Here is a 26,584-nt window from a genome sequence, read left to right as displayed (position 1 = left end):
CATTTCATCATCTTCTGTCAGCAGCATCTTTGTAAATTATGGAAAATAAAAGGAGATCTCTCTTTTTCATTGCTTAATCATAATAATTTTGCATACTGTCACAAGAATGTCTCCTACTTTTCCACAAATTAAGAATTATGGGAAAGGATAGGGCAAGTACGGGAACAAGTAATGCTTATTTTATAATAATGATTTCTAAGGCTTTTTTCTGCAATGTTGGGTACAACTAAATTTTTTTACAACTTTTAAATGCACTTCTAACTCAGGAAGCAGAATATATGAAGAACAGTAAGGCATGCAATGTGAGCAGAAGCAAAGGTGGTTATAAAATGTTCCATGTTCGCAAAACTGAGTGACTTACGTTTGCTGTAAGCTTGTAAATGAAAATTTTCTTTAATTTGCTCCTATTTATGGGGATCACACTCCTTTAAATACAATACTGAACACGTTTGTGTTGGAATGGTTTCTGCTGATGGCCTTCATTTTTCTTAGCACAGCAATCTTATTGTGGCAGTACTATTGAAAACCCGGCCCCTAGTGTTCAGTGAGCAAAGGTATTAATTGAAAATGCATTCATGTTTTTCAGAATTGGTGAAGGAAGAGCATGCTGGAGTTTAGGGAACGCATATACTGCTCTGGGAAATCACAACCAAGCTATGCATTTTGTAGAAAGGCACTTGGAGGTTTCAAGAGAGGTATGATTTTCAGCACCTAGCATATGTTGGCTGTTGGGTTTTGCTTTCATTTACAGTGATTTTTATGGAGGTGTGTCCGTGCATGTGATTTTGAAGAATGGAATGGAATGGAGTCCAAGTTAATAGCCTAGCAGAGGGATTTTTCGGCTTGTTATATACCTTTCAGTTATTACCTACTTCATTAAAAAGTTGATTTTCTCAGTTTTCAACCAGGAATACTTTCTCAGCCTTTCTCTCACAGGAATCTAGGGGACAAGGTTTGCTTTAAATTTACACAGGTGTATACTTTGTCACAGTAACAGAATTGATTAGATTATTTGCTTGCAGGTAGGAGATAGAAGTGGAGAACTCACTGCTAGACTTAATCTCTCAGATCTTCAAATGGTTCTTGGGTTAAGCTACAGCACAAACAACTCCATGATGTCAGAAAGCCATGCAGCAGATAACAGTATGAATGGTATGTGCCTATTTTTGCAGCATTTTCTAACAGTGAATCTGTCGTTTGCATTGTTTTCTGACTACAGATGGTTGAGTATGCGGGTTTGAGTTTTTTTCCCCCACCAGCAAAATAATGTTGTTTTTGTAGTATTGGACCCCTTCAGCACCTCCTTTTCTGGAGGATTTACATTGTGAATCCCAGGTTACTGCTTAGTTTCATCACATGATGCTTCTAATTATCATGCCCCCCTCCCTCCCCCCTTTTTTTTTCCTTTTTAATGTGGGAGACATCTCTTTGCTGCCCAATTATGTCTTTCCTTTTTTCTTCCTACCATCTTAGTGTCGCTGGGGGTTCATTTGGTGTTCCTCTGTTCAAAGACCCATGATCCTTATTTTGTGTCCCATGACAGCAACTTATGTAGCTTAGATTGATGTGGTTCTGAAAGCTGCTTTTACTATTGTTTATTTATTCTCTACTGATCTATTTAACTGCACTATTTTGGAACTCAGAACTGCTATATCTTGGACCTTAGGTGAGTACAGCCATGGCTTTGAGGGTGATGCTGTAAGTCTTTATGATAAAAAGATGAACTTAATTCTTTCCTGAAGGTACCAGACAGAGAGTAGGACGCCGTCACAGTATGGAGAACATGGAACTCATGAAATTAACACCAGAAAAGGTTGGCACTTTTCTTCTTTCTGTTCTGCCAATGAGACTGCAATGAGATGTTTCTAAGGGTTTAACTTCAACAGTTACAAATAGTCAGATGTTTTATACTCAACTTTGAAGGAATCGGCAGAATGTGCCATTTGCATCTTTTAATTTAGTTGATCTAAAGAGCTCGGTAAAAGCAGGTCTAACAATTCTAACAAATACTATTGTCATGTAGGTGACAGTCAGCATCTTACGTATATAATGGTTGTAACGGCTTGTGGAAAGCTTGCTTTATTCACCTCATAAATAAGAACAAATGGGGTCCCATAGTGTGCAAAGGAATGCCTTTCATCTCCTCTTTAAAAGTGGTTTAATGTTGCAGCATGACTACAGCTGTGCATCAGACTACAGTTTCTAAGTTTAGCTCAGTTGTTCTGTACATATTTTTTTTTGGTTACAGTCATTTTATAGGTACTTAAAATATATGTTGTGTTTTTCACTTTGGGGTTTCAACCAACTTGCAAGCCATTAGGAGTTTCAACATCCAGCTTGACTAAGGACGCTATTTCAGAAATGCTGAAACTGAGTCACAGATAGGTAAAGTTACCTCTCCCCAAGCTCACAGAAATCTGGAGTTGTTTTTTTTTGATTAAGATACTTGTGTCAATCTTTGGGATTTCCTTCAAGTTCTGTCTGCTGTTAAATGGTGGGCTGGCAGTTCTGCATAAATGTGGCAGTCTGAAATTGCCGGGTTTCCCTCCATACTGGGATATGTAATTCCCATCTCTTCAAGAGATGCAAAGCCTGCCATCGTGTTTATCAAATAGGAATTTAAATCTCAAAGCTCACATCTGGACATCTGGTACAGCTGAAGTCAGCACTGATGCTTAAGAGCCTCTTTAGTGTGCCAGTTTAAAATGACTGTTCGTGTAGTCCAGGGTGAGTCCTCTGCAGGGAGCCTCTAAGCTTTTGGCCAGTGTCAGCTGTATTTCCTTACTCTATGAAGCTATTCATCTGTGATCTCTTCTAACATACACAGCCTGTGAGTCTGTGCCCTCAATATACAGAAATGTTCTGTGTGGATTTTTGTAATGGCGTATTACCCTTATTGCAGCTTAGCTCTTATAAAGGGCTTTTTTCAAGATACTCATTGAGTAGATTCTGAAAAGTCATTCCATGTCTCTGATACATAGAACCATGTATGACACTAGCGTTATGGTTTGATTGTACAGGATGCTGTTTTCTCAGAGTTAGAATCTATGTGCTGATCCTAAATAAGCCTTTAAAAGGCAAATGTTGCTGAAAGATCTGTGACTGTGCTCACAATTTCTGATGTTGAATTAAGATTATTTTTTTTATTTAGTTGTTGTAAGAGTTTGTCAGTTATAAAGTGGTTGGTTTCATGGATAATTCTGTTTAATTTAGAAGAGAACTTAGGGAAAATCTGTCAGGTTGATAAAGCTATCTGATCTGTTCTGTTCTTCGGTGAAACAAATGGTTATTCCCGTTTGCTCTTGTGCTGGCTTTCTTTTCCCTCTTACTGTTCCATCTTTACTGGGAATTTTGTGTCTATCCGGGACTTTGTAGAAGGCTGGTAGAGTATCTGGGTGTGTAGAAGGGTTTGTTTCGTTCCAACACTTTGTAAAAATATGGATTTAAGAAATTTTTCTTTCCAATTATAAGAATGTCAGGTGGGAAATGAAATAACAGCTGTGTCTGCATTTTAGCATTTACATTGGCTATGTTTCCTGCACTGCAGTCAGCAAGGAAAACTTCAGCATGTTTCATTAAATAAACTATTTGACCACATTTTAATACATTCAATGTCACGCTACAGTTCAAAGACTGATGAATAACCTGCTTCAGGTAACAAGAGCTCAGTAATCACAGGTCAAGTAACAGAACCAAAACTTAAGTTTTCACATCCTCGTGGCTGGATAAACTAAGTAATGTAAAGCTGCTTCTTTTTAGCAAGGAAAAGCAGCAGCAAATAAGAGTTAATAGTGTAGGTAAAATCAGGAGGCTTAATTTCATGACTCTTGTTTTCTTAGTTTCAGAACTGGAACAGTGAGATTCTTGCTAAACAGAAACCACTGGCTGCCAAACCTTCAGCAAAACTGCATTTTGTAAATCGACTAAAAGGCAAAAAGTACAAAAAAGGCACCGCTCCCAAAGTTTTGCAGGATGCCAGTAATTCTATTGATCATCGACTTCCAAACTCTCAGAGGGTAGGTTTTGCCAGCTGTGGAGATCATACCCTTTACTAATCTGATCAAAAATGATGGAAAACACATTCCTGCAGCTGTCCATTTGTTTTACTTGATTTAAACACTGTGGCTCTGTAAAACCGTGCAGAAAATGCCGTTCTGTGGCTCTATGGGTGGTGCCAGCTTTAAGCTTTTCCTACTGTTGGAACATTTTTTTCCTGCTGAATTTTCTAAAGTTACAGCTCAGCTTGCACATACATCTTACTTCTAAGTCTCTTCCTGACCCTGCTTCTCCAAACTTAACAAAATCTAATTTTTCAGATTCAGACAGTGGGAGATTTTTTACTTACTTTTTAGGTTATTACACTCTTTGACAGAAGTCAGTTAAAAATAATCAAGAACAGTCATTTGATCTAGATGAGTGATGAGGGCTTTTGACCACAGACCTGAGGAAACAATGGAAACTGTTAATTGCTGTTCTTGGGGTTTTTAATCTCATGGGCATTTTGGGTTTTGGCTGAATGGCTGAGGAGGAATAACTCCAGCTCTACTGATCAGAGTACTGCTTCTTTCTATTTCAGGGAATGAAATGTTTCTAATATATTTTACTTCCCAAAAACACTTCCCGTATTATTAGCATTTCCTCTTACGATACATCTCTGCCTATAAAAATGGATGACTAAATAAAAATGCATTTAATGGATTTCAGATATGCAAATATCAACTCATATTACTGGATTGAAACTGTGAGGCCGTTGTCCCAGTTGTAGGTACTCCAGAGTTCAGAATACCCCTAACTCTTCTCTCCTTTTCAGAAAAGCAGCCGAGAGACAGTGGCAGATGAAGGGTTCTTTGATCTGCTGAGTCGATTCCAGAGTAACAGGATGGACGATCAGAGATGCTGCTTCCAGGAGAAGAACAGATTCTCAGCTGCTTCAGTGGCAAAATCCTCTACTCCACCTAAAACAATGAGAAAATGTAATTTTTTAAAAGAAAAACCCCTATCTGACTTTTGTCCCTGCCAAATACTATTTTGAAAATGTATTTGCATGCAAGACTTACTGTGGAAAGGAACTTATTTCTAGGTTAACTTGTTTTCTTCCTTCTCCATAGCCTTTTCTACTTATGTAGTCTCACCCCACACAGATGAATTTCTAGACCTACTTGCTAGCTCACAGAGTCGCCGGCTAGATGACCAGCGTGCTAGCTTTAGTAATCTGCCTGGACTTCGTCTTAATCAACATGACAGTCAGTCAGTCCTGGGTCACCTCATGGCAAGTAACAACAGAGAACTAGATGATGACTTCTTTGATATATTGATAAAATGCCAGGTATGTTTTTTTACAAAAAATTTCCAGATTCTGAGTCTCTGGGGATTTGATTTGTGCATTCTGCTATTAGGTTTAAGTAAGCCACCTTGTTTATCATGTGCTTTTAAGATACAAAGTGGTAGGTAAGTAAAAACAGAACAAAAAATAAGGGAGTTTCTTTTGGTTGGCTTTTTTTTTTGTTTGTGGGGTTTTTCTTGTTTTGTTTTGTTTGCAATTTCTCTTGTTTAGATTTTTTTACCCCCAAGTTATCCATGTATAGTAAGTGTAACTTTGGTATTTATACCACGTTATCCTTTTTAAGTAACAAATGCTGAAAAAGTGAAGGAAAACAAGTGAGGCTATTAAAAGGAACATGTAAAATGGTTTTAAGAAAAAGTGTTTAGATCTGGCTTGTTAGGAAGGCACCTGATATCCTAACTTATCAAATGAAAGAATTCAGTATCAAAGTTTTAGTGGTAATAGTGATTACCATTCCAGTCATGTTAGGTTTAAATAATAGTTCATAGCAATATACAAGTGAGGCATCTGTTTGTCAATTACAGCATTGATATATATATATATATACTAATTAGTCTAGAAAGAATTTAATTTAAAAGACTTAGGTCAATAAGGATCTCAAAATACAAAATTCAGATACCGAGTTCTCCAAAGTTAACCAAGTATGTTAGCTTTTGTGGGGAGCAGCACCTGGAATTGAGTGTTCATCAGCCTGGTGAAATACTGTGTTCTGGGTTAGCAGCTTGTCTGTTACTTCTCTGAAGCAAGCGAAGAATCTAGTTGTTAATATGGTACCTTTTGTTGCTTCACATGCACTATATGTAGCAAATGTAATGCAATAATTGACCCTGTTTATTGAGAAAGGAATAGGAAAATGTAATCCCCTCCATCCTTATAGATGCTACTGCTTTAAACAGAAGCACAAAAGGTGCCTTCTGAGACTTTTTGTCCAGGGTCTGTCCCACACTGAAAGCCATGCTTTTCCCCGTGTGACCGTCTTCCCCTCCAGCCTGTTGCTGTGAGAAATCCCTATTCCCAGCTAAGGCAAAGGGGCTCCTGTAGATGGCTGCAGTCCACAGGCAGGCCCAGGGCAACAGGCCAATGCTTGTAAAATCTGACCAGGAGGAGGTGGCTGCGTGAAAGGAGCACAGAAGCTCTTTCACGTCACAGAGATGTTAGTGAACTGCTCTGGAACGTGGTGATGAAAACGTACCAGTTGCTGGAGTCTGGAAGACAACTTTCCCCCAATACTGCCTTTCCAAATCTGACAACAGTGTGGCCATTTTTTACTCCCTGTATAAGGAAAGGAAGACGACCCTATTCCTGTTGCATGAGACTAGAAATACCATGTACTCATCTTAAAATCCTTTTTCTGAACATAGGACACAAATCTCACTCTGTAATATGAGCAAGAACTACATTGCAGAGTTTATTTTCAGGACGTTTAACTTTGTGGACAAGTGGTTCAGAGAAACCATTTTAGCTACACTTGTACTCTTACTAATTTCATTTGAGAAGTTTAACTTGAAACAAAACTTAGAAATTAAATCCTTATAATAGCTTTAAATCTGAAAACAAAAGCTTCTAGTAACTTTTTACTTATATCATTTGCTTGTTTTATTATATATACTCCTGTAAATATGCATCTTTATTGCTTGGTCTGGCTGTAGGGTTCCAGACTAGATGATCAAAGATGTGCTCCTCCATCACCTGCGAAAGGACCAACTGTACCAGATGAGGATTTTTTCAGCCTGATTTTGCGATCGCAAGCTAAGAGAATGGATGAACAAAGGGTCCATCTACCCTCAACTATAAAGGGACCAAATTCTAGCTGAACAAACGGGCATGTATTGTACAGTAGCATCTTAGGTATTGTTTTTGTTTGCTGGAAAAACATACATGCCTTTTTACAGAAGACTGCAATTAATAGTATTGTCTCCTGTCTAATTTTTTTGGTACAAATAGCAGCAGCATCACACTTGTGATGAGTAGTTAGAGCTGCCGCTGCTCTCTGCAGCTGCTTTGAGCAGTGTCTGAGATACAGCAGTCGGTATCCCCCTCATAACTGCCTCTGTAATTTTTCCCAGTCAAGGTAGACTAACTGCTGATGTGTGGATCCTACCATTGTCTTAATCTAGTGTAACACCTAAATTTGTACATTCTTTTTAAAGAAAACTTGATTATTATTTTTTTCTGATTTGTACCTCCCTGGAAAAAGGTCCTGGTTTCTTATACTTTTTTTAATAATAAAAAAAATTATTGAGACATAGCTTCGGTACTCTGTCTTTCAAACTGTGTTTCTGCACAGAAACCGGTATTTTTTTTTTTTTTTAAATCAAACCTTAGTTTTTATTCTGTTTAATACAAAAATAGTCTTTTCAAAACATGCTGGGGTTTTTGGGTAGTATTTAGTTAAGTGTTTCCTGTATTACTCAGCACAGTTTTACAACCAAAAGAATTTTCTAAGATGATACACTTTTTTTAAGTAACAGCTGCCAGTGCTGTTCTGTAGATCACGTGGGACGCATCCTGCACCAGGGAATCACAGGAGTGGTAGGTACTTGGCATGAACTACCATGGATGTCAGGTAATTCCTGCAGTAATTGAATTTAAAATGTTACTGGCAGTAAATATATGTATGCTGCTTATTACCTGGCCTCAGCTACTCCTCCTCTTGGTACAGACATGCTGTGCTGAGGTAGTTCTCAGGAACCCCGAGGGCTGCATGTTGTTTTTAAGCATAGGTATCTTGAGTTAAAAACCACTGGTTTTACCACCAAAGGTGGCAAACTGTTCACTTCAGGTATTTACAAATGAAGTGACGTCATTTTTTTGTTGAAGTATTATACCCCTAGAGGAAAACCTGCAGCTAATTTTAGCTTCAGTGTAAAATGGCATTGTAAGAATAGTCAGGTGTAGGCTGCATATAATTATAAGTATTTTACAATTACTGAGTTTTACAAACCTTCTCTTGCAGCTTTTTTAGCACTGAAATTGAATCCTACTGCAACTAAAACTGTCCTCCTGCTTTTAAGGAGAAATGCCTGAATATTCTGCCAAAAAGCATGTGTTACCATCAGTTTATTGCGCTGATCTCTGGTACTTGGTGCTATTCCCTGTTCAGCTCTGAACTGCCCTAAAAAACATGTGATACAACATCAGCTTCTCACTCCTCTGGAAATTACTAAACTAAAAGAAAATCAAGCTGTCCTAAAACTGAGCTGACAAGCAAAAAACTGATTTTAAAGAATATAAACAAAGATAGTCCTGAGGTCTATCTTGTAGACCTCAGAATAGCTGCAGTCTTACATGGAACAGAAACTTGCAAGTTTCTTCAGGCTGTGTGAGTCACCTGACTGGGTTTGCATTTTGCTGTATCAAGAGTATTGGTGCTTTTCCACTGCCGAGCATCTAGTTTTTAGTAAAACTTAGTACACGAACTTGATTTCAAACAAAAGCCAACACCCCGCAAGCGGTTTTCTTTGCCACTTAAAGTGGTATTATCTTACTTTTTACTTACACATCTATCTCAAATTCCAGAAACAGCATGTATACTCGTTCTTGGTTTTTAAAAACCCACCTCACAGGTATGCATGCTAATGTTCTGACGCAAGACGAGTTCCTATCAGGTCACTGACATTCTCTTTTCTGCATTTGAGAGCTACAGCACAACTAGCAAGTATGTGACAACTGAAGATTAGATGATACTTACAGCAACGGCTTACAGGGCTTCCTTAGTCTCCTTCCTGTAAGTCACAGGAACTGCTTTTTCTTTACTTCACATGGTTCCATTGCAGAACTTTTCCCTTCTAGGTTTTTATTAGGATCACAGTTTTCTCCAGTCTCTCGCTCTGCTTTGCCTGTCTTCTGTTTCTGCTGCTCAAGTGCATGTCCTTCAGTAAGGTTTTCAGCTGTGATAGTTTCTAGTCTACAAACTTCAGACTCAGTGTGCAACCTGTTCTGTAAAAATTAATAAGAAGCTATTAAGAAAGCAATCCAAAGTGATGGCATCTAGTGCTTCAGGTGCATCTCAGCTCAATGGCCAGAACCACCCCAAAGCCATGACCGCTGTCTTTTTTTCCTGGGGAAGCAGTACATGTAAACAAGCACAATCTAGAGTGTAAGTCTGTTTTTAATGTTCTACAGTTTACAAAAAAAGTCAGCACTGCTTTTTTCCCCCTGCCTTTCTTCTGTGGGTAATTGTGTCAACCAGGTTGACATAAGTACTGATCTCTCAAAATATAACTTATTTAAGTCTTTGATGTAGAGGGGTTTTAATTCAGTAGTTTCCTGCCAGAGTGAGCAACTGCACAGTGTTTTCCCAGAACAAAACATGCCCAAGACACCTCTACCAAACTGTTATAAAGGACGTACCTTGTAGTTCCCCTAATCTACTCTCTCCCCAGACTCTGGGTTAGGCTTGTTGTTTAAACATGTTCTAGCAGGTGACATTAAAACACATTTAATTTAATCCCAGCTCAAAGAGCACCAGGACTAACATACACCAGGTTCTGGTTTGTGAGACTCTTCTACTTGCTTGTCTGGCTCATTGCCTGTATGCACAACGTCAGGACTTCTGCTGCCATTTCCTGCTCTTACAGGAGCAGCTCCTCTGTTATAAGGTCCTCTGCAAATGCAAGGAGGCTTCTGCAAATAACAGCCATCTGATTTACTCCCATCATACTGCCCAAAGTCTATTTTCTCCTGTTGACTGTCAGGTGAAGGAAGGCTCTTCTTCTGAAAAGATGTTAAGTATCTTAACATAGACACTGATGATCCTGCACCATAGCAGAAAGCCTGCAGGGGGGAAAGGAGAAAGCAAAATATTTGCGGTTTATGTTTTTCACACAGAATTCAAAATCATGTGTCTGAAAAGCACTGAGAGAAAACCTTGGGTGATCAAAACGCCTACAGTAAAATTCAAGGTTTCTGCAGTCTGAGCACACTACAGGCTGCCAGACTGGATGTAGTTCATCTTTGGTGCTACAGTAAAGATGTTAAAGGCTCTAACTCAATGCTTGGTGTACAAAATGCCAATAATATACATCCCTGTGTAATAATGGGAACCAAGCTGCAATAAACTGTCAGAGAGTCTTAAGATTTTAACCAGTCTAACATTTTATCCTGCTTGGGGAGCAGGGGAGAGATGTGGTTTAAATAGAAACTTAACCTATTTGAATTGCTAAACCAACTGTACTATGAAGATTTTGTCAAGAAAAATCCCTTGTAGAAATAATTTTGTGCATGCTAAGAAATCTGTTCAGTAGTACAAGATATCATAGATAATTATAAGTAAGTTTAGTATATAAAAAATAAAACAGAGCTTTTAAATATAAGATAAATGTATACAAACCACAACAGACAAAGCCATCATAATTAGCACTGGAACCTGCAGAATAAATGGTATCTCCTTCATAAGTGCTTTGATGAATTCACCAATACCTTGTCCTATGTGCTTTAGAGGCTCAGTTACAAAGTTGGTGAAAGTAACTGTGAATGCCTAGAAAAATACAAATAGAAAAATAATGTAGTCATTGATTACAAAGTTAAGCGTAAATGGGCTCTTTGGGCTTGGTGTATACCTTTGTCGGTGGAACCAGCAAAACAGGATTTACTAGCAGAGTTTCATAGTACTTTTGACAGGGATCATCCTGAAAAGTCCATTTACTTCTGAGCCATTCTGTAGACAAAGCACAGACATGTTTTTACTACTTGTAAAAAATATATTTTATGACACAGTAGCCATACAGAATAGTAAGCTATACAGTATATACAGAAATTAGCATTTCAATTATAGATGTAAGAAAACCTCTCCAGATATGGTTCAAAGCTCAGATTTTGCTTCCTAGATTTCAAGGGACTATTTTAGTTATAAGCAGAAAGCCTTACTCCTTAAGGGGACTTGTAAGTTACAAACAAGTAATTTATGACATCAGTGTTTCTGTAGTTTGATTTTAGTGCAGTCAGAACATAAACCATAGAAATCAGACATGAACAGAGCAATCACAATCAATTATAAAGGAAAGACCATAATCAGCACTCATTAAGAGTTGCCACCATTAATCTACATGCTGTAGCAATGGATAACAAATAATGGGTAATAAATTCAGCTTCCTCTCTAAAATAGTAACACTTGAGTAAGTAGTTAAAGATCTAATTTCTGAAGTTCATTGTACTTGCAGGCCTGCCAGATGGAAAAAAAATACTTTTTTTCTTGAATTCTGCCCTCCTACCTTCAATAAAGGGCACTGAATGGTACTGGGAGAGGGCAGCTGAGGAAACACTCACAGGGTATGTTATAAGGAAAAGTAGTAACACCATCACATGCTCTAAGCACGGTTTTGTGATCAGCTCTTCTCCCAAGGCCTAGAAAATAAAGTCTTGTAGAGTGGAAAAATGGCACAACTACATATTCATGTATTGCTGAAGAAAAGTCAATGAAGAAATCAGAGTATTCTTGGATACTATTACTGAATATTTTGTGATCTTAAATACTATTACAAAATAATGAAACAAATATTTACCAATAAGACTTTCCCCCCAGTCCAACTTCTCAGCACAGATATTATCAAACTTCCCCATTTTCGCAATTTCTGCTTGATGCTGCGCAAAGGCCAGCTGCAAAAGGATAGGAATTACTTGTAAAATGCAAAACAAGGTGGCCCTGGACACAGAACACCTGTGTGCACGTAGCACTGCCCCTGAGCTAACAATGTCTGATCTTAGCAGGTTTGAGATAATTACCCTGGTAAATCTGTATTAAGAGAAGTTTGCTACCTGAACAATTTGTTACATTTTAAGAACTTCCTGGGAATGGATAAACACTACCAAGATGGCTCCCTCTGAGTTACTCTCCAAACAGAGTCTGAATTACTAAAAGAGCAGACTTCAACATTCAAAGGTACAAGTTCAGGGCGAAAGTACTCTGGTGACATCTTGTTTCCTTAAAGCTCCAGGATTAAAACCAGAGACAGCTGCCATGCAGATACTAATTAAAACATCTTATTTTTATTTGAAAAAATACCTGTATTCATTATAATTTTGCCTTAGAGTTTGCAACTGATAATCAAACAGAAAAAGTTAAGTAATCTGTTGAAGAACTCCTGACATTCTTCACTGGCTCAATCAAAGCCCTCCGCATGGCAGTCCACTTGTGCTCAAGAGCCACCCCACCCTGGCACTCTGCTATTCCCAGGTGTGACAAGCTGCAGTTAAATGCTGAAGACAAGACTGAGGACCAAGATTTTGTGGCTGGGCTATGACCTAGTAGCATAAATTCCTCCTCATTAAAACCAATACCAGTGCACAGTCAGACACTTTATCATCAACAAGGTATTGATCGCTCGTCCATCTCACATTAGTTTCAGCAAGGAAATCTTAAGGAAAAACTCCCCACAGTAAATTTTTGTAAGACTTTTCTACCAAACTGCTTTAGACATTTTACGTCTCCTTTGTCCATGCAGTAAAATCACAGTTCTACTGCTTTATGAATTTTGTGCACCTCTGTGACAGGATAAAAGTTGGCAGGGTTTCTTTTACTGTTTAAGCCTAATACACCTGTCCACATGCAAAATAAAATGTTGATCCCTTTATTTACTTTGCTGTCAATTATTGCTTTATGTAAACTCACTAAAGGAACTAAATAACCATGACTCCCTCATAACTGTGAAATTTTAAGACTAAAAGACATTAAGATTTCAGAACAACTTACCTTATACAAGTAAAGCCAATTCCATGCAAAACTGATGGGTAAACTTACTAATAAAAGTCGTTTTACTTGAAAAAACCAATGAATAGGTGTCCAGAGCTCTGTAGCTATTACAATTACAATGCACACTAAGCACAAGAGTATCTGAAAGAGAGAATAGGAAAAAATTATGATCCAGATTTGGAATTTTCCAAGCTTACTACCAGTAAGGAACATGAAGGAACTTCCAACTTTTGTTTTTACTAGCATCATTTACACAGAACAGCTGAGATAATTTTTCCTTACTTTCACAGCATATCTACAGCAGTACCAAGGCAGAAAAGTGTCACACTGTTATTAGCAGAAGTCATTCCTACCACAGCCTTACATTGCAGTTGCTCGTTTCTTTCTTGTCATATTTCCTTTTTTCTTCCTTATGAGTTACCTACCATGCTTTAAAATTATAATTGGTTAATTTACTGCTTGAGTAGTATGTGCCTGGGAACACCTGCTGCCAGCTCCTGCAGTTTGGTGAAGTAACAAAGTTACAGTTTGGGTAAAAGCAGGAAGACTTCAGAGAAGCACTTCACAGTCTCTTTCTGTTCCAGGACCCCTAACAGCAAGGCTATGCCACCGGCCACTTGCTTTTCTCATTTGGCTTCCATTGACCCCCTCAAAACTAGGCAGGCTACTTTCAAGATTATGTCAGCATAAAATGTTAGCACATTCTGAATTGTAAAGATTTATTCAGAAAGCTTCAGCTTATTACAGATCCTTAGCTCTTGTAATTCCATTTTAGAGAACATGACATTTTCACAGTCACATTCTGCTCCTCTCCAACACTAAAATTTCTTTTCCCCGCAAAATTCACAAAAACCTCTAACTTGGTAAGAGCTCAAATATCTGCTTGTCTCAATATAAATATATTCCAGCTCCTGCAGAAGCTGACAGCTTCAGCATCTATTTGACCGAGAGACAAATCTAGAAAATTTGTAACGCACGAGTTGTCAGTTTAAGTGGCAACAAAGTACTGGAGTCTAATGAGTCACACAACACAGATATAAAGCAGAAAGAGAAAAAAGAAAGCACACCAGAAAACACCACAAAGCTACAATAAGAAAAGATGACCACAGGAATAAAAACCCTGAGTTCTTCCTCCAAGTGAATATATCACCTCTGCCTCCAGCAACCATGAAACAAAAAGCGAGTCCCTGCAAGTACAGTGGAAAGTACTGCTTTACACGTGGAGTTGACATGGTAATATTCAGTGCCTAGACTTGCACAAAGAAACTGGAGAAAACAGCAATTCAAAAACAACAAACCCCCCTTTCTTCTTCTCTTACCAGAAACATAGTATACAGATCAATTCCAAAACTGTCTTCAAATCTCCAGTGCCAAGCTTCATAATCATGGTGCTTAAAATTGACCAAAATATCACTAAGTGCATCATCCACAGCACCTGACTGCCAAGTCTCCTCATTGAGAAACCTGAGGATCTCCAAATATGTCTGTTTTGTAAGGATGATCTCAGCATCATAATGGACATGGCCCACATTTTCTTCAGGCTGCATTAAAAGCAATAATGGTTAATAATAATTGTTATAATGAGTAATAGTTAAAAGCTGCTTATTGGAAATAGAAGTACAAATGAAAAACTGTGTCCCTAGCCAAAAATATGATTATATACCCTTCATTGTACAAACAAAAACCTGTATCCCTAGCCAAAAATCCGATTATATACCCTTCATTATGTAGCAGCACCTTTTTGAAGCAGACTACAGGATGAAGGCATGGGACAGGGTGCACACTGATTCTATAACCTTTTTGTTCATTCTTCTAAACTACATAAAACACAAATTCAGCTGGTTTCTACTAGTGTAATTCTACGCAAAATCCTAAAAAAAATAATGAAGTGAGTTATCTCACCTGTTACTGAAATTTTGGAACCACTTCTCATTAACAAGTAATTACGAATGCGCTACGTGTGCCCTGATCATGGCTAGGTAATACAGATAGAAGCCATTAAATACTGAAATAAGAAATCTTACATCGCCAGGTATGATTTTTTTGTTAAATTTAATTTCAGTTACTGCTAAAAATGTATTCCCCTATCTCTGAATAGAAAAAAAAAAAATATCTCCAAAGACAATATAACAAAGAAAGTAGTAAAGTGATTCTTACATGCAAACTCTAATAAGCTGCTATTCCTAGATGGTTCACATGGTAGAGTCTAAAACAAAGGCCTAAAAGGTCTACTACAAACAAACAAAATCTGGCTCTTTCAAGTTTAACAACCATTAGCATGAACTGAACAGGCTGCATCCCAGCAACAGATATGTAGATACATACTCTGAAATCACGTCTTCCTTTGGATGCTTTATAGACCAAACAGCAACTGTCCTGAGCAAACACTGCGAACCAACAGCAACACTGGATGCATATACCTCTATCATTTTTTCCTTGGCAATTTAGTTCCCTTCATTTTAATTTAAAGTACTTGATAACTGTGAAAAACACATGAAGTAGTAATACGGATTCTACTCTGCCCTGGTGAGGCTGTATCTGGGGGCACTGTGTCCAGTTCTGGGCTCCCCAGTTCAAGAGAGATAGGGGACTACTTGAGAGGGCAGGTCCGGGGGAGGGCTACACAGATGATGAGGGGCTGGGGCATCCCCCTTATGGGCAAAGGCAGAGAGAGCTGGGGCTGTTCAGCCTGGAGAAGAGAAGGCTGAGAGAGGATCTCATCAACGTCTACAAATATCTTAAGGGCAAGTGTTAATAGGACGGGGCCAGGCTCTGTTCATGGTGCCCAGCGACAGGACAAGGCAACGGGCACCAACCGTAACACGGGAATTCCCATCTGAATATGAGGAAGAATTTCTTTACCGTGAGGGTGTCAGAGCCCCGGCACAAGCTGCCCAGAGAGGCTGGGCAGTCTCCTTCTCTGGGGACATTCAAACCCACCTGGATGCAACTGTGAGCAACCTGCTCCAGGTGACGCTGCTTTAGCAGGGGGGTGGACAAGATGGTCTCCAGAGGTCCCTTCCAGCCCTGACCATGCTGTGATTCTGTGCATTAATTTTTAATGACTGCTCAAATACTTACAAGGCCTAGTTTTCCAGCTTCATTTAAAATCTTATTCAAGTATCGCTTAAAAATATAAAAGCTACGGCTTTCACGTAATTTTGCATTCCTCTTCTCACAATCTGCAATCTGCAATATAAAGACACTTTTATTCACTTCTTGCTCAAACCAGCTTGTTCATAGCAGAAGACCCCCCCCGACCAACACATTAAAGTCAGGATTAACAGAGGTGTATTTCTTTAGTTCAGCAATAATCCCACAATGAGTACAACCAGATAAAAAGTGTAAGCAGTCACTGAAGATAGTCCTTTCCATGGGACTCGCCAGTACTGGACAGTTCAATCTGCTAATAATGTGGTTTGAATACTAACCTCAGGAAGACTAGAAAAAACTAAAGATCTGGATCTCCTTAAATTTTTAGTTTACATGAGAAAAGAAAAAGTAACTGTAAAAAGTACTAAGTAGTTAAACTAACATTATAATGACATAGCCCATTGGGTCTCCAAATGGCTGAGGGAAGTGAGAGCCCAAGTAGCTACACAAGCATCCCCGCATCCTCCTGATCTCAGAAGAAGCAGCAGCATGAGGGTCTTACAGCAGCTTCTGAGAGCTGCAGCACAGCACATAACGGCCAGCCACAAATGTGTCCTCTATGCCTACAACCCACCCCTTAAAATCCAACAGAACTGAAAAACTTGAAAATGGAAGGTCAGGTTTCTTGGCTTTTGGGCAGCAGGATGTAACATCGACACCGCATGTTTAAACTGCTGACACTGGACAGAAGCGCATAGCTCCTATCAACTTCTGTTACACTGTAAAATGTTTCAGGAAACTGACCTTGGTAGGCAGAGCAGCAATTCAGAATTGAACTCAAACTACTTCCAGCCTCTCCTCTGCATAGAGGTTCCCCTACATAACGCACAGTGTCTTGCAAGTTATGCCAGCAATTCACCTGTTCTATACTATCCAGAAAAGCATCATCAGAAAGCACGAACTGTAAAAGGCTGGAAAATATTCTGAAGTTCCATAACAAACCTTCTGTTGCAAGGAATCTAATTCCCTGGCACAGCTCGGCAAGATTTCAGTACTGACTGTATCCACAGCATTATCCTGAGAGTCATGATAGTTTGCCTAAAATTACACAAGAAAAAAGACATATTTTTAGAACCAAAGAATGTGATCAACATGCCATGTTGCACTTCTATAGTCAGATCACTTCAGGTAAAAGGAGCAAAGGAGCTAAAACCTGAGTATTGGTCTTTGCTGCTAACACTCTCCCAGTGATACTCCAGCTGGCCTCTCTGCTGTTATTTTAGGCTCCAAATACACAATTGCTGTAAGTTTATCTAAATGCGTGCTGCCTTCAAAAGGTGAGGTCTTGCCCTGCCCTCCCCCATCTGCCCTTTCCCCTCCTCTGAGTGTTGGTGCACCATGCAGTGCATCAGATTAGATAACTGGACTGGTTAAAAACTGACTCAGCAAGCAAAGAGGCAGTTTGTCATCCAGACAAATTCCCAATCCAGCTGGCCATGCAGCTAGCCAGACTGAAGGTAAACACAAAACCTCGTTCTCAGCTGCATGCCTATCCTTTCCTGTTCCCCCTTCACTCTGAAACATCCCATTTTTTCCTGTTAACTGCTCAGACTTAGCTTTAGCAGTGCTTCTTTTAAACAACCAGGTATGCACATTGAGGGAAGTCTCCAAAAGGAAGTGCAACATCACACAAATCAGTGCACTCAGGCTGGCAGGAAGTTTGGTTTTGAGGACTTGGTTGGCTCACACAGCCTGCCTACCTAAAATCTCTCACAGCGCAGCAGAAAAGAAATCCTGAAAAGGTGGATTAGCCCGAAGCAGTTGTTTTTCTCCTTTAAGATGCAGTTCTATTTTCATAGGAGACAACAGTAAAACTCCTAATTTTTTTTCATAAAAGCTGAAGCAGTTGAGCACCAAGTTCAAAAGCTCCAAAGCTTGCTGCTGAGCTTTAGGGATGCTAATGACTGTCCGGGGAAGTTGGGGCAGGTGCAGGCTGAGGAGGAACTTTATGGAGAGAAATAATGCAGTCTCCATTTTTTTAAAGCTTCAGAAAATTATGTTCTGAAGTGTTAAATGGTATCGTTCAAGACTGCAAAAACAAACCTAAAAGCTGAAGAATGACAAAAAATCAAGGGTGCCCATACAATCAGCCACAGTTTACAGTGCCATATGTAATGGACAATACGCATCTCATGATACACGTCCGCCCCTCATACAAGACAAGTGAAATGATTCACCTTGTTAAAACTAGATTTTCATATTTGATCTTCTCCGCAATGTTCATGAATTATTAACAGTACAGAGTACAGCACTCAATCCCTATTCTGATCATTCTTCTGAAAACTCAGACGCCCAGCAATATAGAACAACATTGGCTTTCATAATACACTCACACAACAAATGGGGTTTATTCCCATACTGCTGGGGAAACGGATAATTCAAGTAAAATATAACCATTAACATGAATTCCCTCAACTTTTATCAGCTAGGAACTTAATTTTCAAGACAGCACTATACTTGAGAAACTAGCAAGCGCTGCTTAACCCAGTACTTCTCAGAGAAATAACTTGTGGAGCCACAACCTGCATAATGAATGACCACCTGTGGAAAGACAAAAGCATGGCTGCTGTGACTTGATCAGCGTGCAATGAAACGCCTCAGTAAAAGGCCCCAAGCTAATTATCTACAATAATACAGATTGCTGTTTTTTCCCCTGCAATTTTAACAATGGCTACACAACATTCTTCTGCAGATATAAACTTGTAAGACCTTAAAAAGACCATAACTATCGTTTTCTAATGTCATGATTTAAGGGCAGTCTTTCAACAGTGTGCGGCTCAAGCACCATTCGGAAGAGGCACCTATTTGTGTGTCCCTTCTTTTTCTACCTTGTAAGGTCTTCTCATCGTTCCCGATGCTGCATCGTAATTGAGCATATCTGTGGGGTCGATCCACTCATCGTCTTGAACTTTACCACTCCCTAGTAGAACAGCTGCACACAACACCAAAGGCAACCACATCCTGTATCGCTAAATATAACAAGAAACTCAGGTATTTAGTTCACGATGTAACAGACTACAAAAACCCTGAACCAACGTTGCAACATGAAAAAGTATTCTCCACTGTTGTTTAAAAACCCTGTTCTCCATTAAGTAGGTTAAACATCACCGAGGTGTCTTTTTGCTAAAGACAACACCGGCAAGAGCATGCAACAACCCCAGCGCGTTAGCAGGCCGGCTGGATGCAGCTGGCGGCAGTTACCCGCGGGCGTGGCCACCACAACCCAGCGCAGCCCCCCCAGCCTTGGGACAGGGCCCCAGCGCCACTGCGGCCACAGAAACGCCCCAGCAAGGCTACAAGGGCCGCGGGGGGGGAAGGCCTGCAAGGGCGGGCCCCGCCCGGCCAACAGCCAGGGCGCTGGTACCGACGTGCCCGAGGCCGCCCGCCACCGGCCCCGCTCCCCGGCCGGCAGTGCCGCAGGCCACCCGCCGCCAGCGCGGGCAGAGCCACGCAACGGGAAGCCCCATACGCGCTTCTCCCGCTCCCTCGCCGACCCCGGGGCTGCAGGAGCGGTGCCGCCCGCCCGCTCGCCCCCCGGCCCGCTCACCGCGACGAACGCGCTGGGCCCAGACGCGCGGGTTCCAGTCGGGGGCCCCGCGGCCCGCAGCGTGGCCTCCCCGGTACCAGAAGGGCTGCCCACCCCGCAGCCGCCCCGCCTGCGCAGGGCCCCGGCGGGCTTGGCGGGGCGGGGCCACGCGCTTGTCCTTGCCCCTCGCGCCGGCGTTGCCGACGCCCGGCCCCGCCCCGCGGCGCCCCGCCCCGCCGCTCCGGGGCGGTGACAAGGCCGCCCTGCCGGGCGAAGTAGCGGGCGGAGGCTCCTCACGGCGGAGTGGGCCGGGAGCGAGCACCGCTCCGCAGCGGACGCCCCGGGCGATTCGGTGCCAGCCGCCGGGGCAGCGCCGCGCCAGCTCCACTCCGGGCCCCGCGGATGTTGTGTTTGTCCCTGCCCGCAGGCGGAGGGAGGGGGCTCTCAAGGAAAGAGCGAACAAGGGCAGCACGCTGCTGCCCCCCACAGCGGCATCGCGAGAGGAGGCAGAGACGTGAAACGACAGGTGGAAAGCCAGAGCCTCTCGGGGAAGGCACGTGTTGTAAAAAAATAGTAATAAATGATTTTTTTTTTAAGGAAAGCAGTATTGAAACAGTTGTAGCGCTAATTAAAAAAAAGTCTGCCAGCTTCGACCATAGATGGGCACAACACTTATGAGCAGCATCTGCCACCCCAGTAGCACCGGGCCTTAACCCGCGAAAATGAACAGAGCAGCACGGAGCTGGAAACCTGGTGGTTGCCTACCGCACTGCCACGCCGGAGCCCGGGCAGCAGGATTACAGATCTGAAGCCTTTGCTAGCTCTACGCAAACACCAGCTTTTGACAGACTGTTTCATTATCAGCCTTGCACTGAGGTATTATCAACCAAGACACCTAACCAACAGCTGAGATGGGCACAGGTGTTGGAGGTCTTTATTGAGATTATAGCACAGATACACTTCTACAGTTACCTTTCCACTTTTATACAATAGTTAAAAATGCTTGCTACGGTGCACATATAATTTAGTAACCAAGAGAATCCAAAACTTAACTGCTGTTCAAATAAATAAATAACCTAAAGTTTAAGGTCTATATTTTAAAAAGTAAAAGGAACTGTACAATATGAAAATATAACAATACATAAACATTAGATTCTAAGGTTTTGTAGAAATAAAACTGCAATTTCCCATACATAAACAGTGCAAGAAATAAAATTCAGATAAGCCTCTGAACTGGAAATTTAAACAATTCTTAAATTATCATGCAGACACAGCATTTTAAGCCATGCTGGTTTCTATTACAGCATTAATGGTATCCCTTTTACTTGAAAAACCGATAGCCATTAAGCTCACTGTGACAACTGCTGCCAATCCACTCTTCTACAGTACATTATACACAGAGGTATTCTGTTGCATTCGAAAAGTAAAATATTTATGTTTCTACAGAAAAAAAAACCTCAATATTTTACTTCCCCCCCCCCCCCCCGCATGTTATCCAAAACAACGTCATGTAATAAAACCAGCAACTTTTCCCCCAGTTTAGATGAAAACAACTCACACTATTATAATGGACCATCACCAAGATGTGGTTACTGCCCAGTCACCTTTAAAGTTCAGAATTTACTACTAAAAAAGTTGAAATTGTAGAGATGTTATAAAGTTTGACCTCCTGTTGAGAAGTGATGAATAAATCTGAAAAAACAGTGGAACTAATTTCTTGTGTGTGTGTGTAACTAGTTACATACAGATTTGATTGAAGTGTTGTTCAACTTAAGTTTCTATATAAAATTTTGACTGAGGCAAAGACCAAAGGAATGCAATTAATACCAAACTGTAAACACATCATTCATGTTACTTTAAGTGCACATCGACAACATCAGAGCTCTCCTCATAGACTTTGGCAACAAGACTACAACAGGTCACAGCAGCATGAGTTCACATGGAAGACTGAAAGCACTGCAAAAGAATATACTGAAAACACCAAGACCTCCTAGAAACCAGAAAAATCTGTGACAAGTGCCCCTCCTCTTGTCACTCTCCTGCTCAACTGCTGCTCTCTCAATGCCTAATTATTATTACTTTGTTTTTACAGTTCTGTAGTCTCAGGTCTCTGTGCTTTAGCTGCATAGGTTGCCTTTGCACTCTAGCCATTGTAGGTCCAAAGAGTTACAGTTCTGTCTGCAGAAGACGACAAGAAAGAAAGATCTTGTGTATGCCATCTGCACTGAATTACTTTGTCCTTGTGTTCTCCTACCACCATAAGAGGAAGCTGCTTCGTGAGGTCCCCTACAGCAGAAAAACAGAAACCATTAGTCATTTACATGAATTTATATCCCAGCTCTCTGGGTTTTTTGGGGTGGGGTTTTTGTTGCTTTTGTTTGTTTCACTTCGGTTTAGTAAAGCTTTTATATGTCTTTCACCTTATGAAGCATGCTTGTCCCCTCTATGTCACACACAGAGCATAACACAAGACCCCAGGATTTCAGTTTTTAGGCATTACTGGACATAGTACAAAACATAGGTATTCACAGGTTTGTTGGTTGCTTTTTTTTTTTCCCACAATGTGATTACAATTTAAATTTAACAGTCCGAGAAAATCAAGTCAATAGATATTGAGTATATCTTCTTTTAACTCTTCCCAATAAAAATAAGCATTATCACACTTTTTTTTTTTAAAGGTCACTTCTACGAATGCTGCCTGAAAGCAATGGCCAACTCATCAGGCAACAGTGTTAATTAGTTCTTTTATCATAATTAGACCTTCCACTCCAAAACAAGACGTAGTTTATAGCCTGCATTCTTAAGAACACAACTAGCCAGTTGCTAACAGACACAATCAAATTTATATACATGTCAAACCCTTCAAGCTCTACTGGTTCCCCCCCCCCCCCCGGCCTTTAAACTAAAACCTGATCTTTTGTCCTGGTTTCAGCTAGGATAGAGTTAACTTTCTTCTTAGTAGCTGGCACAATGCTGTGTTTTGAATTTAGTGTGAGAATAATGTTGATAACACACTGATGTTGTAGTTGTTGCTGCATAGCACTTACTCTAAACGAAGGACTCTTCACATTTCCCATGCTCTGCCAGTGAGCAGGTGCACACGAAGCCAGGAGAAAGCAGAGCCAGGGCAGCTGACCCAAACTAGCCAAAGGGATATCCCATACCATAGAACATCATGCTCAGTGTATAAACTGGGGGGAATTGGCCAGGGGCTGCCAATCTCTGCCTGGGGACCAGCTGGGCATCGGTCAGTGGGTGGTGAGCAACTGTGTTGTGCATCACTTGTTTGGGGGTTTTTTTCCCCTAAGGTTATTATTCCTCTCTCTCCTTTTCATTACAAGGGTTGTTGTTATTATATTTTTACTTTATTTCAATTATTAAATTGTTCTTATCTCAACCCGCAAGTTTTACTTTTTTCTGATTTTCCTCCCCATCCCCCAGGGGTGTGTGTGGGGGTAGGAAGTGAGCAGATGGCTGTGTGTTACTTAGTTGCCAGCTAGGGTTATACCACAATGTCTTTGAACCAAGTTCTCTTACAACTTCAGTATTAAAAGCACCAAACTGAAAATTAACTCATCCTTTGTAGTATGTTACCTTGCAAGTCTGTCACCTTTATTTTCATATCATAAGATCCTGTGAGCAAGTAGTGTGCCCCTGGAGAAAAGCGAACCGAACGAACATCGCTGGAATGAGGATGATAGCTCTGCACCATTCGTCCTCCTCGAATATCATACAACATACAGCTAGAGTCCTCTTGTCCTGTAGCCAGGAGACGACCACTAGGATCAACAGCCACTGAGGCTACAGCACTTCCTACAGGAGAAAAAAAAAACAAAAACCACACACACACGTTATACTTAATGTACATTTGTGACAAACAGCCGACTTTTCATGTTTAGTCAAGAATATGTTTAAGAATATGAAAAGCTGGCCTTAAATTAGGGTGAACATACTTAGCTACTGTTAGCTTAAGATAAGAACATTTTTATGTTCTAGCACTTAAAACTCCGAAGCCACTGGTCACATTGGACTGGTAGCAAAGCCACTATTAAAGCTGCAGGAGGAAAAAAAAAAAGTGTTTCATCACAGGAAAGAAAGTAACTTTTTATAAAATCATGTAGAATAATGCAAGGAATTCTGCCCCCAATTCTAATTTATTGCCCCCTGCCAAAGGTTTCAAAAAACAAAACCAAATCCAAGTGGTTCTATAGAAATTGGTGAAAGGATTCCTAAGACTATGTTGACAACTTGCAAAAATGACTGCTCCTTACCATCCTTTCCTTTGATTTGGAAACAGTTATTTTGTGTCTTATTTTAATGTTTGCTTGAAAGTCACAAGGCAAAAACCTACCCAACTCTTGAAAGAAAATGTTACTTTAAAAAACCCAAACAAAACACACAGGTAAAGATGTCCTCGCAACTTTTTTCTTTTAAAGCTGAGCCTCCATTCTGTGATACAAGACCTCCTTACATTCACTCTATAATACTTAAACATCTTTAAAGTATATTTTTATGCAAGAATGATCAGAAGCACGATACCAAGTCTTACCTGTTCCATGAAACGTGGTTCCCACAACACGAACACAGCTTGGCACTCTCAGATCCCAGAATCTTACAGTCTTGTCTTGGGATCCAGATGCAATCATCCAGCCACTCCATGTATAAAGTGCTAAAATATGACCTGTGAACAAGATGACTCCTTTACTTGACTGAACACTATTAATCAAATAACGGAATATTACAGTTCTGATCGTATTTTTCCATTCAGAAACTTAACAATCCTATGGAAAAGCTGCATGTTGCATGATCTAAAATGCTGATAAAATAAGGCAATACCCAGCTTTGCAACTTCTCTGGAATGAAGCATGTACTCTCCATTAAATTAACAGCCAACACATTTGAAAACAAAAACTCCCCACCTTCCCTCAAAATACCCCAAGAGCAATCTGGAGAGAAAAAAAAAAAAAGTCTTGCTAGAACAAAAACCACAAAGACATTTAAAAAATCCCAAAACAGTAACTATATTTATTAGAATATAATACAGACTTAAAACGTGAATGAGAGAAGCAACAACGTAACATACCAGTGTGACCACTCAGAGCATGCAGGCCTTGTCCTCGCTGACAATCTGTTGTGTAGATATTGCAGTCCCCTGCTCCAGCACTTATTAAAATAGCACCACCACTTTCTGGGCCTTCCATAAAGGCAAGGTCTCTGATTGTCCCATCATGCATGCTGAACTCCAAATCTGGTCCTAAAATAATTTAAAAAAAAAGGTCAAGGAACAAAACAAGGTATACTTTGTTTACCACTGTTAGTGCTGCAATCATTAAAGCAGCTATAGTGATAATGCAGAATATTTTAGGCAAGGGTAGGTATACCACCAAGTATAAACATTGTTACGCACTTCCATAGAGCACACCAATTCAGTTAGCAAAGTTCAAGTAAAAATCTCTAAGAATCATGTTTTTGAGAGTTGCTCGATTTTCCTAAAGTTCCTAAAGCTTTGCAAAATGTATGTGAGACCATCTCCACAGCCAATTCCAGCCAAGGTTTATAGAATATGTTTATTTCTTTACGTAAGCTGTGGTAAACTAAAAAGGCTTTCTCTGCCAGAGAAGGATCATCAAGAACCCTGACCACATAGGATGGGGTAGCCCAAGTTCCAAACAGAAAAGATAAGGGGATGTATTTAGTGTATTGATGAGGAGGCTTTGGCATGGGAAATAGTATTTGCTGGGAGAGAAACCTTAGACTTTTAAGATGGGGAGAAGAGGACAGAACTAGACAAGAAAAAGGGGAACTGGAAGTAGTGATAAATTCCTACTGACAATCAAGAACATCTGGTTGTTTTACCATATCAACAACAACAAAAAAAATTCTACCTGAAGACAGCGCAACACCAGAGAGTCTTGCAAAACAAACCCAAAATACAATCAAAGAAAACCCCAAATTAAAAGCCCAAAAGATAACCCCCAACCCCCCAGTGGCTCTTTGCTGGACAGAGCCTACAGTCTCTTTTCCCTTTCACCATCACTAAGTTATTCAAGGTATTAGAATAAAAATAACAAATCCGATTAAGTACGCAATGTAATTTGAATGGTTTTGCCCAATATTGGACAAATAATTGAAAAGAGATTCTTTAAATATACACACACACACTACCTGTTGCATTACAAGTTTCTGCATTAAAAGGCAGTACTTTCACGTATTTATCATTAGAACCAGTAGCTAACAGCTGTCCACAGGGACTCCAGGCTACACAGTAGATTGATCCTTTATGATGCTTGTTCCTTTTGAAGCGAACTACAGGTTGTTTAGGAGAATTATAAGCACTGGGGGAAAAAAAAAAAAAAGACAAATATCTAACTTCCTCTTATTTGTAAGAAAACCAATGTATTCTAACACAAAAATACTATTTTTCTGTTATTTTGGGTAACATGAAATACATATGACATATACATGTGATCCAAGAAAAAACCAAAATGATCTTCTCCATTCCATTTTCTCAGTTTTTTCGCATCTTCCCATTGTATTTGCCACTGGACAGGCAAAAAGAACTTACACAGTCTCTTCATCTATAAAGAGTTGATAGTGATAAAATATACTGATTACTAGCTACATACAATGAAATCTTAGCCCCAAAGTCCTGAATTGGTGGGTTTTCCTCTACATCCTTCATACTTCCAACATCTTGATACTGTGGCCACTTTTGAACATGCTTGAGTTCAGTTAAGCAGCAGTAGGCCAAGAAAGCTCAGAAGGCACGCGCTATCTGGGGTAGTACCCAGTGTGGCTGGCACAGCTAAAGGCTGGCTCTGGGACTAAACTATCAGGCTGCAGATTGGAAAATCCAGATTCCTGAAAGAAG

At 40.3% G+C, this 26,584-nt stretch overlaps 3 protein-coding genes across 14 annotated transcripts in view; 1 reads left to right on the top strand and 2 right to left on the bottom strand.

Annotated features, from left to right (window-relative positions):
* The window catches only part of GPSM2 (G protein signaling modulator 2), a 30,960-nt gene extending 23,368 nt beyond the window's left edge, over window positions 1-7,592 (top strand). For 4 of the 5 annotated variants that reach the window (XM_080406798.1, XM_080406802.1, XM_080406800.1 and 1 more), the window contains 7 exons: window positions 587-695; window positions 1,023-1,152; window positions 1,743-1,813; window positions 3,840-4,016; window positions 4,811-4,973; window positions 5,109-5,326; window positions 6,994-7,592. In XM_080406798.1, coding sequence (XP_080262924.1) covers window positions 587-695; window positions 1,023-1,152; window positions 1,743-1,813; window positions 3,840-4,016; window positions 4,811-4,973; window positions 5,109-5,326; window positions 6,994-7,158 — 1,033 coding nt within the window. In that variant the 3' untranslated portion in view covers window positions 7,159-7,592. The remainder of the gene's footprint in view (window positions 1-586; window positions 696-1,022; window positions 1,153-1,742; window positions 1,814-3,839; window positions 4,017-4,810; window positions 4,974-5,108; window positions 5,327-6,993) is intronic. The other variant, XM_080406801.1, reaches the window with a different exon arrangement.
* Window positions 4,086-19,893, bottom strand: CLCC1 (chloride channel CLIC like 1). Of its 3 annotated transcripts, none has more exons than XM_080406804.1 (12): window positions 19,735-19,893; window positions 19,016-19,156; window positions 17,130-17,225; window positions 16,116-16,223; window positions 14,354-14,575; window positions 13,035-13,175; window positions 11,848-11,941; window positions 10,906-11,003; window positions 10,677-10,823; window positions 9,923-10,120; window positions 9,036-9,283; window positions 4,086-4,955 (listed from the first exon to the last, which is right to left on the bottom strand). In XM_080406804.1, exons 2-11 carry the CDS (start codon window positions 19,145-19,147, stop codon window positions 9,077-9,079), a joined length of 1,443 nt encoding a protein of 480 aa, XP_080262930.1. In that variant the 5' UTR covers window positions 19,148-19,156; window positions 19,735-19,893; the 3' UTR covers window positions 4,086-4,955; window positions 9,036-9,076. The 3 variants fall into 3 exon arrangements, 2 of the variants coding, with proteins under 2 accessions (XP_080262930.1, XP_080262929.1); XM_080406803.1 differs by having other exon boundaries at window positions 9,827-10,120; window positions 19,735-19,891; XR_013931159.1 differs by lacking the exon at window positions 4,086-4,955 and having other exon boundaries at window positions 9,145-9,283; window positions 9,698-10,120.
* Window positions 19,894-20,620: 727 nt separating this feature from the next.
* WDR47 (WD repeat domain 47) overlaps window positions 20,621-26,584 on the bottom strand; it is a 28,025-nt gene continuing 22,061 nt past the window's right edge. For all 6 annotated transcript variants that reach the window (XM_080406789.1, XM_080406791.1, XM_080406790.1 and 3 more), the window contains exons 11-15: window positions 25,879-26,048; window positions 24,797-24,967; window positions 24,263-24,394; window positions 23,308-23,526; window positions 20,621-21,999 (exon numbers count right to left, since the gene is read on the bottom strand). In XM_080406789.1, the coding sequence (XP_080262915.1) occupies window positions 21,857-21,999; window positions 23,308-23,526; window positions 24,263-24,394; window positions 24,797-24,967; window positions 25,879-26,048 (835 nt within the window). In that variant the 3' untranslated portion in view covers window positions 20,621-21,856. The remainder of the gene's footprint in view (window positions 22,000-23,307; window positions 23,527-24,262; window positions 24,395-24,796; window positions 24,968-25,878; window positions 26,049-26,584) is intronic.

Source organism: Falco punctatus (genome assembly GCF_963210335.1).
Source record: "Falco punctatus genome assembly, chromosome: 11".
Lineage (NCBI taxonomy): Eukaryota > Metazoa > Chordata > Aves > Falconiformes > Falconidae > Falco > Falco punctatus.
The sequence above is the reverse complement of the archived record's forward strand: the minus strand, read 5'-3'. Positions and strand labels throughout refer to the sequence as shown.

Coding starts and splice junctions, on each gene's coding strand:
- CLCC1 (XM_080406803.1), bottom strand. CDS start 19,147: ATGTGGTTGCCTTTGGTGTTGTGTGCAGCTGTTCTACTAGGGAGTGGT. Junction 17,226..19,015: donor CGATGAGAAGACCTTACAAG/GTAGAAAAAGAA, acceptor GTGTAATTTTAG/GCAAACTATCATGACTCTCA. Junction 14,576..16,115: donor AAGCTGGAAAACTAGGCCTT/GTAAGTATTTGA, acceptor CTTTTAATGCAG/CCTGAAGAAAATGTGGGCCA.